Source organism: Lycorma delicatula, chromosome 5 (assembly GCF_047948215.1).
Source record: "Lycorma delicatula isolate Av1 chromosome 5, ASM4794821v1, whole genome shotgun sequence".
NCBI lineage: Eukaryota > Metazoa > Arthropoda > Insecta > Hemiptera > Fulgoridae > Lycorma > Lycorma delicatula.
This window is the reverse complement of record NC_134459.1, coordinates 108661317-108671475: the sequence shown is the minus strand read 5'-3', so window position 1 is coordinate 108671475 and position 10159 is coordinate 108661317. Positions and strand designations below refer to the sequence as shown.

Genomic DNA, 10159 nt, shown 5'->3' with positions numbered 1-10159 from the left:
CAGAAAATTTCTTTCGGTCAAAGTATCGATATATCGATTTTCCCATGTGACACAAAAACAAGGTCGATGTTTATTTTTCATATCATGCAGTTTAATCGTTCCACCACAGATGAGAATGATTTTTTTATTATCTTCTTTGTCTGAGTTTCCACATATTTGTTTTTCTACTTTTTATTAATATTTTTATATTTAGGTTTCTAAATTATTACAGTGGGATCAGATGATTTATATAGTTATTTCTTCTATTATTTTTACTAAATGCCAAAACAAGAACATATGTTTTGGGATTTAGTTTAAAAATAGACTTACAATGACAATCACCTTGAAGGGTAATTAGATGGTCAGTTTCTACTTTGTTGTTGATTAATGCATTAGTTTATTTATCAAGAATATTGTTAATAAAATTAATATAAAAATATGAATTTATTGTAACTTAAGACTTTTTAAAGAATATTACGAATTTTTTGTTTCCAAAACCGCTGAACCGTATTGTTTTTCAACAGATTGTGTAATATCTATATTAAGCATATGGTGGACCATATGACTATGCATAACGGCAACACTGTTAGTACTTCTGTTGAGATCTTCATACAAAATTGTAGGTTAGGAAATGAAGCTTGGTAGAGTGAAGGCGTTATTGTTGTGTTATGGCTAAATATCTTGTACAGATAGTTATTCTAGGAACTCAGATTATTGGAAGAGCGTTTGCTCGAGCATTGCAGCAAGAATATCAAGCTAGTCAAGAAGCTGCTCGGAGGGCAGGTGGTGGACGCAAAGGTGCACAATCGGCCGCCGCTAATGCTAGAAGTAGTATTACTGTAGAAGAGTCACTAAAGATATTAAATGTTGAAAAAATGGATCCTGAGAAAATTAAAGTGAATTATGAACATTTATTTAATGTTAATGATAAGTTGAAAGGTGGTTCTTTTTATTTGCAGTCGAAAGTTGTGCGTGCCAAAGAAAGGTTAGATGAAGAACTTGCAGCGGCAGATAATACGAAAACAGGTAAAGAAGATCATAGATAAAAATAAAGAAGAGAAATGGTAGACGAAATAGGTTATCTGATGATACACTTTTATTTACTTTAAATTATTTGTTTTAATTTAGTCCAAAAACAGTATATAATTAAATTTATGTTATTGTTATTGAAAATTAAACGCTGTAATAAATATTCGTGTGATTTGTTTTATAAACTTCCCTTATTTTTAGAGCTTTGGTAGATAGCAAATAGTATGATTTAGAGCAAATTATAATAAGTATTTAAACAGTTGATTTTATAGTGTTGGATTTAATCAATTTTACATTATTGTGCTGATATAATATTAATTACAATTTTATTTAATGTCTACAGGATTTATAAAAATTATCTTTTGATGTATATACATATTAATGCTGTATTGTTTACTTATGTGTACTTTGTATATTTTATACAATATATCTGTCTTGCATTCTGTTATGACATACAAAAGAATCCTAATTTTAAGTTAAAGTATTCAATTACATTCTTAACTCTGTAAGTTTATGATTGTGAATTACTTGTGAATCCAATATGGGGCCATTTATTATTTTCTGTAAAGCATAAAATTGTTCACAAAGTTAATATCCCCATAATCGTCAGAATGCAATTTAGTGTTTCGTACTGGTTAACTGATACTCATTTTGATAAGTGACAAAATAAAAATTTATTACATTTGGGTATTCATATAAAAAAAGACCATGGGGGATATAGTTGGCAATTAAAATAAGACTCAAAACTGGATGTGTAAGAAATTAATGAGAATCTGATAATAAAAGAATGACTAAAAAATATTTAAAGAATCCATTTTTATTCGCCCAAAATACACTAAAGCCTTGTCATCTCAGACAAACAGAAAATATTTTTTATAATTTTTTTTTATCTCTATACTCATCTTAATTGCATAAATTTGTATGAAATATAAGCCTGATATTGCCTTTACAATTAGTTTTTTTTTATGAAACTAATATAATGTATCTGAACAGGATTGACAATCAAAAAAAATTCTCTTTGAAACTCAGAAATATCTCTTCATTTATGTGGTATCAAATTGCAAATGGTAGATCCCATTCTATTCTGAACACAGTTTTTTTCTGAACAACATGTTTGCTTTTAATAGGTTTTATTTTTTCTATTTGTTTTAAAAACCAAATGCCAGCATTTTGGGAAGCAGTGCTGTTTGTAGCATCCATTTGAAGTGGTTACTTTAGTATGTGATCTGTTAGAATATTAATCTCTGAGCTATAGTTTGTATTGCTCCATCAAATTTTTTAATCTTTATGTTCGTTTTAATTTTTTTTACTTGTATTTAAAACTAGCGCATTTACGTATAATTTATGAAACTGTAATGCAGATAATTATGCTTTTCTTTTAATACAATCGCTTTGTAATTAGCATTAATCTAGGCTACCAATAGAGTTAAAATTTACCTTGGCCTTTTGAAGAACTGTTTTTTATCGTAATTATTAATATCATTAAGTAATTCCTCAATGGAATTTGGTACAGATATGATTGGCTTAAATCAGATAATGTTGTTCAATAGATTTTCACAAATCTTCTGCATTTTAAAATCTACCTGCTTACAATTGATTACTGATCCATAAGTGAATAATTGTAGTTAAATTTTACAATAATATTAGACAATTCAAAAACCAATTGCAAAAAAGTTAAAATGTGAAATTATATGACTATTTTGATTGTTAATATTCATTATCAGTAGGTACTGAGGATTTTGTTTAAAAAAAACACCAGACCTAACATAAATAAAAGAAAAATTACAACAATAAATTAATAGTAAATAAATGAATAAGCAATACTTAAAAAACAAACAAAAATTATTTCTACTTATTTTTAATAATAAACCATCACTTGAAAAATTTATCCAAGAAAGACTTCAACTGGTTGAAGGTTCTTCTTCTGAAGAACCTTCAACCAGTTGAAGAAATATTTCTTACCTTAAACAAAATTTACGGAGGACAGTTTTTTATCTCATTGTTTTTTTATCTAAGTACATGTAATGTACTCTTAAGAACAATTTTATATAAAGATTTTTAATACAATAGAATTCTAAATGGATATTGGACTTATAATGTTATTCACTGATGAAGTATTTCCATCATTTTTTAGTAATGAAATTCTCAACTATTGTTTATCAGAATATAATAAGATACCACATAGTATGGCCATGTAGTCTATATATGAAATATTTATTTTCTATTTTTTAATATATTCCAATAATCTTGTAAGCTCTTTTTTGTTATTAATTTTTGTCCTTAAAAATATTCTCAGATTTTGTATTTATTCATCTACCACAAACATTATAACTTTGTTTTTAGCTTAAAGAGTTTTTTAAAGTGTTATTTATGTGATCTCCAAAACAAGGTATTAACAGTGTAATAAGCTGTTCTCATCAATTTATCATTGCTAGAAATAGTCATTAATACTAGAGCTTACTTTTTTGCAAATATTTGTTATGAGATTATTCCAAGAGAGGTTATACTTAATAACTTAACTAGTAGCAAATTTTATATTACATATTATGAGAGAAACATTATTTATTTATTAGGTGCCATAACTGTAATGTTAATAGTTAACATGACTTGAAACATGAGCTCTTGCTTAGAATTATATGGCCATTTTCAAGAAACATGCATCTATTATTTACACTGTAATAAATATACATTTTTTTAACTAAATGGTTACTGGGGATTGTGAGAAAAGTGAATTGATTTGTTTTTTTTCACTGAACCAAATATAATGTTGTATAGCAGCATGCCAAGCTTACTGAATGAAAGTGATTTTGAGAGACAAATAACAACTTTACAAAGTTCTTTACTGGAACTGCGGTTGTTTAATTCTTACATAAGCAACTCTGTTAGTGCTGCACATACCTCTGATAGTTAACATTTATTACAACCATAAGAAAAATTAGATACTGTAACAATAAGAGTGTGCATTTATAAATAATTGTTTGAACTTAACACTTATTAATATAAAATATACTGTGTAATATATATATATTTTAAGGTAACATTAATGTACTGAATATATATTATTTCTGTTAGACTGCTTACAATGGATTATTAATTCATTTTTTTCCTAATTTAGTAATAAAAGATTTTTAACATATTTGCCAAAAGGTTTTTTCAAACTAATGTACAAAAACCATAATGGTCTTTGGTCTCTGTACAATGTTTGCACATAGTGACCAAGTTAACTTTGCATGCAAAATAAATGTGAACCTAAGATCTCTAAATGGCACTTGATTAAACAGACATATGGTTTACAAGTACAAATGAATTTCAAGCATTTATTAAAAGTATCCCCTATTGTATATTAAGCATTGTTACTTTCTTTTTTCTTTTATTAATGAAATATAATTTTTTATTATTATTACTGTTTGTATTCAGTATAGATATTAATATTTAACTTTATATAATTTAAAATTAACAGAATTTTTCAGTTATAATTAAACTTAGGTTCTAGTTCCTTTGTTATTTAACACATATTTCACTGTCTTTTTAGTATTTATTTTGCAGTAGTTATGACTAAAGAAGAACAAGTTTACAAATGTGAGAAAATTGTATTTTCCTAGTGAAGATAGAATATTATTAGTAATGTTATTAAATAATTTAATGAAAAGCAAAAAACAGACAGATTACTTCATGCATTTCAATTGCAAGCTGTTAGTTTACATTTTCACCATGTGAAGTTATGTTAGTTACACTATAAATTAGTGTTGATTAGTGCTGTGTCGATCAAGTCCTGGTGCATTGAAATTTGATTTATAAGTTTTTATAAAGAAGTAAAAACTCTTCATTGTATATTTCTTCTGCATCAATTTATTAAACATTGTTCAATCGGATTTTAATAGAGATTTTAAAATGATCGTCATTAATATCACTGTAGCTATGCCACTGATATAGGAGCCATATAACTATGTTGAAGATCTTTTCAGAACCATTACCTCCAAAAAGTACTAGGGAAGCTGAACTGAATATACTTTGGTAGAAATTTTTTTCAATGTTTTATAACTTTACTAAATTTAACAATGGCAAGTATTCCTTATTAACTTATACCCAGTCTAGTGGTGGATAATCATAATAAATTAAATAAGTTGGTTTAATGCAGCAGTATCATAATCAAAGTTCTTAAAGGAATACAAACATTTTTTAACAAGTAGTCTGTTCAAATTTTAATATAAGAATTTCTTTTTGATTTTTGAAACAGCTGACCAATTTTTAAAAAAATATTGCTTTTACACATTGGGGAAAACCCCACTGTTAGAGTACAAGAATCCTATGCCAAACTTTCTAAGGAATTGAAGAGTGTTTCCTGGGGTTTTCTTCATTGAACCAAACTTACTTTAAATTATCAACAAGCCAAACCTAGTATTTCAATAAAAAATACCTAGGTAGAAGTTACCCTTTTATTATTTATTCCAACTTAGAAAAGATTATTTTTATATGGTATGTGATTGATCACAAAGATTAGAAAAGTTAGAATTATTTATTAATTAATTCAAGTAGAATGTATTAAAGTTTTTTGGAATATTAATATTTCATTTTTTGCAGGTAATGGCAATTATTGCTCATTGAAGCAATTTATATACTGGCATTTCATTGTTTCTAATAAAAAAAAAGTATGTTAATTAGTTGATTTATTCTACTTGCACCATAGCCATAAAATAAAATTGTTTAAGTAGAATAAATCAACTAATTAACATACTTTTTTTTTATTAGAAACAATGAAATGCCAGTATATAAATTGCTTCAATGAGCAATAATTGCCATTACCTGCAAAAAATGTATTATTAAAACAAGTACTGTTAATCAGAATTAATTTTTTTGAGTAATGGTGTTTAAAATAACCACCCGTCAATCCTTTTGGTTGAAAGAGTCAGTTGTCACTTGTTAGGACTAATTAAAACTATTATTTATAAATAAAATAATTTTCTGTAAATTAGAAGTAATCATGTTTTGTTAAAACCAATTTTAATTCAATAATTTAATTTAAACATATTTCAAAAATTAATAAAATGTGTACTGTAATATTATTTTCTAAATTTTTCCAAATGTGAGGCTGTAAAATCCTGCCATTTCTAATTTAAATTGTGTATTGTTTTTTTTTTTTGTCTTCAGTCATTTGACTGGTTTGATGCAGCTCTCCAAGATTCCCTATCTAGTGCTAGTCGTTTCATTTTAGTATACCCTCTACATCCTACATCCCTAATAATTTGTTTTACATATTCCAAACTTAGCCTGCCTACACAATTTTTTCCTTCTACCTGTCCTTCCAATATTAAAGCGACTATTCCAGGATGCCTTAGTATGTGGCCTATAAGTCTGTCTCTTCTTTTAACTATATTTTTCCAAATGCTTCTTTCTTCATCTATTTGCCGCAGTACCTCTTCATTTGTCACTTTATCCACCCATCTGATTTTTAACATTCTCCTATAGCACCACATTTCAAAAGCTTCTAATCTTTTCTTCTCAGATGTCCAAGTTTCACTTCCATATAAAGCGACACTCCAAACATATACTTTCAAAAATCTTTTCCTGACACTTAAATTAATTTTTGACGTAAACAAATTATATTTCTTACTGAAGGCTCGTTTCGCTTGTGCTATTCGGCATTTTATAAAATGCCGAATAGCTCCTGCTTCGTCCATCTTTAGTAATTCTACTTCCCAAATAACAAAATTCTTCTACCTCCATAATCTTTTCTCCTCCTATTTTCACATTCAGTGGTCCATCTTTGTTATTTCTACTACATTTCATTACTTTTGTTTTGTTCTTGTTTATTTTCATGCGATAGTTCTTGCGTAGGACTTCATCTATACCGTTCATTGTTTCTTCTTGATCCTTTTTACTCTCGGCTAGAATTACTATATCATCAGCAAATCGTAGCATCTTTATCTTTTCACCTTGTACTGTTGCTCCGAATCTAAATTGTTCTTTAACATCATTAACTGCTATTTCCATGTAAAGATTAAAAAGTAACTGAGATAGGGAACATCCTTGTCAGACTCCCTTTCTTATTACGACTTCTTTCTTATGTTCTTCAATTATTACTGTTGCTTTTTGGTTCCTGTACATGTTAGCAATTGTTCTTCTATCTCTGTATTTAAACACTAATTTTTTTAAAATGCTAAACATTTTATTCCAGTCTACATTATCGAATGCCTTTTCTAGGTCTATAAATGCCAAGTATGTTGGTTTGTTTTTCTTTAATCTTTCTTCTACTATTAATCTGAGGCCTAAAATTGCTTCCCTTGTCCCTATACTTTTCCTGAAACCAAATTGGTCTTCTCCTAACACTTCTTCCACTCTCCTCTCAATTCTTCTGTATAGAATTCTAGTTAAGATTTTTGATGCATGACTAGTTAAACTAATTGTTCTGTATTCTTCACATTTATCTGCCCCTGCTTTCTTTGGTATCATGACTATAACACTTTTTTTGAAGTCTGACGGAACTTCCCCTTTTTCATAAATATTACACACCAGCTTGTATAATCTATCAATCGCTTTCTCACCTGCACTGCGCAGTAATTCTACAGGTATTCCGTTTATTCCAGGAGCCTTTCTCCATTTAAATCTTTTAATGCTCTCTTAAATTCAGATCTCAGTATTGTTTTTCCCATTTCATCCTCCTCAACTTCCTCTTCTTCCTCTATAACACCATTTTCTAATTCATTTCCTCTGTATAACTCTTCAATATATTCTACCCATCTATCGACTTCACCTTTCGTATTATATATTGGTGTACCATCTTTGTTTAACACATTATTAGATTTTAATTTATGTACCCCAAAATTTTCCTTAACTTTCCTGTATGCTCCGTCTATTTTACCAATGTTCATTTCTCTTTCCACTTCTGAACACTTTTCTTTAATCCACTCTTCTTTCGCTAGTTTGCACTTCCTGTTTATAGCATTTCTTAATTGTCGGTAGTTACTTTTACTTTCTTCATCACTAGCATTCTTATATTTTCTACGTTCATCCATCTGCTGCAATATATCGTCTGAAACCCAAGGTTTTCTACCAATTCTCTTTGTTCCGCCTAAGTTCGCTTCTGCTGATTTAATAATTTCTTTTAACATTCTCCCATTCTTCTTCTACATTTTCTACCTTATCTTTTTTACTCAGACCTCTTGCGATGTCCTCCTCAAAAATCTTCTTTACCTCCTCTTCCTCAAGCTTCTCTAAATTCCACCGATTCATCTGACACCTTTTCTTCAGGTTTTTAAACCCCAATCTACATTTCATTATCACCAAATTATGGTCGCTATCAATGTCTGCTCCAGGGTAAGTTTTGCAGTCAACGAGTTGATTTCTAAATCTTTGCTTAACCATGATATAATCTATCTGATATCTTGCAGTATCGCCTGGCTTTTTCCATGTGTATATTCTTCTATTATGATTTTTAAATTGGGTGTTGGCAATTACTAAATTATACTTCGTGCAAAACTCTATAAGTCAGTCCCTTCTTTCATTCCTTTTGCCCAGCCCGTATTCACCCACTATATTTCCTTCCTTGCCTTTTCCAATGCTTGTATTCCAATCTCCAACTATTATTAAATTTTCATCTCCTTTTACGTGTTTAATTGCTTCATCAATCTCTTCATATACACACTCTACCTCATCATCATCATGGGCGCTTGTAGGCATATAGACGTTAACAATCGTCGGTTTAGGTTTTGATTTTATCCTTATACAATGATTCTATCGCTATGCGTTTTGAAATACTCTACTCTCTTCCCTATCTTCTTGTTCATTATGAAACCTACTCCTGCCTGCCCATTATTTTTAATATTATATTAAATTGTGTAATATAATATTATTAACATGAATCATCCAGTTATATTGCAGTTTCTAAACATAACTTTTTTATATTACTTAAGTTGTAATATTCTTTTTATTAAAATCAGTGAATCAATCTCTACATCTGTTCCTTTCATACAACTATAAACAACGTTGCTTCTAGAATGAAATTATATGTAATTGCATGATCCAGCTCCTATTCAGTGTGACCAGTAAACTTTCTTTTATGTTTATTTCAATTCTAAATACACAGGAATTTATAAGTCTTGGTACTTACGTATTAACGCCACCGCAGCTACAGCTTTATTTAAAAACAAATAGTCAATCGGACTTCGGTGGAAAATGAACAGTCTCTTTATTAATTATAATAAATGGTTATTTATATTTATTTATTTTATAAATATAATTTAACCAAACAAAACCTACGCTCGCTTCGCTCACTAACCTTGACTAATTAACACTAATTTTTTGAGTATTTATTTAATAAATTCAGTAATTATTGCAATTATTTATTATTTAAATAAATCAAAACACTCCTGTTAATTAGTCAAGGTTAGCGAGCGTAGGTTAAGTTTGGTTAATAAAATAAATAAATATAAATAACCATTTATTAAAATTAATATAGAGACTCTTTTGAATCTATGTTAAACTCTATATCGGCCCATTTTTCACCAAAATCTGATTGATTACTTTGTTTTTAAATAAAGCTGTAGCTGTGGTGGCGTTAATACGTAAGTACCCAAGTCTTATTACACATCAGAGTACCCTTGTACTGTGACTAAGGCACAAAATCCTGTAAAATAAATCCCAATTTTTCTAATCTGTTGTGCTCAGTCATATTCCATACAAAGATAATCTTTTCATTTAAATTTTATGCTGGAATACAAGATAAAAGAAAACTCTTGTGTGGTTTTTGATTTAGGAAAATTTTGTTTTTTGAGATCTTGATTTATGATCCCTTCTAACCAAAAAATGTTATTTTTGCATGGGAAAATTCTGCAATGATGTATGTACATAAGTATGTATGTATGTTAGCCTATTTTTACTACTTCCTTGCATGAAGTAAAGTAAGTAGTGTGATCGTGAAAAATTTTGGTCTTCAAATTTCAACGGAAATATCCATTTTGACCATTCCTGAAAACATTCTGACTAGTTTTGGTGTGATGTCTGTATGTACATTTGTATCTCGCATAACTAAGAAACAATTAGCTGTAGTATGTTGAAATTTTGGTTTTAGGACTGTTATAACATTTAGTTTTGTACCTCCTCTTTTGACTGCAATCTACTGAACCAAAAGTATTCAAAACAGCCCAAAATTCAA

At 28.6% G+C, this 10159-nt stretch overlaps 1 protein-coding gene across 1 annotated transcript; it reads left to right on the top strand.

Moving 5' to 3' along the window:
• Positions 1-324: 324 nt before the first annotated feature.
• Positions 325-1171, top strand: blp (mitochondrial import inner membrane translocase subunit Tim16). Its single transcript, XM_075366844.1, has one exon. The coding sequence runs from the start codon at positions 648-650 to the stop codon at positions 1023-1025; it is 378 nt and encodes a 125-aa protein (XP_075222959.1). The 5' UTR covers positions 325-647; the 3' UTR covers positions 1026-1171.
• The last annotated feature ends 8988 nt before the right edge of the window (positions 1172-10159 follow it).

Excerpts from the sequence above, each read along its gene's own strand:
- blp (XM_075366844.1), top strand. The coding sequence starts at position 648 with ATGGCTAAATATCTTGTACAGATAGTTATTCTAGGAACTCAGATTATT.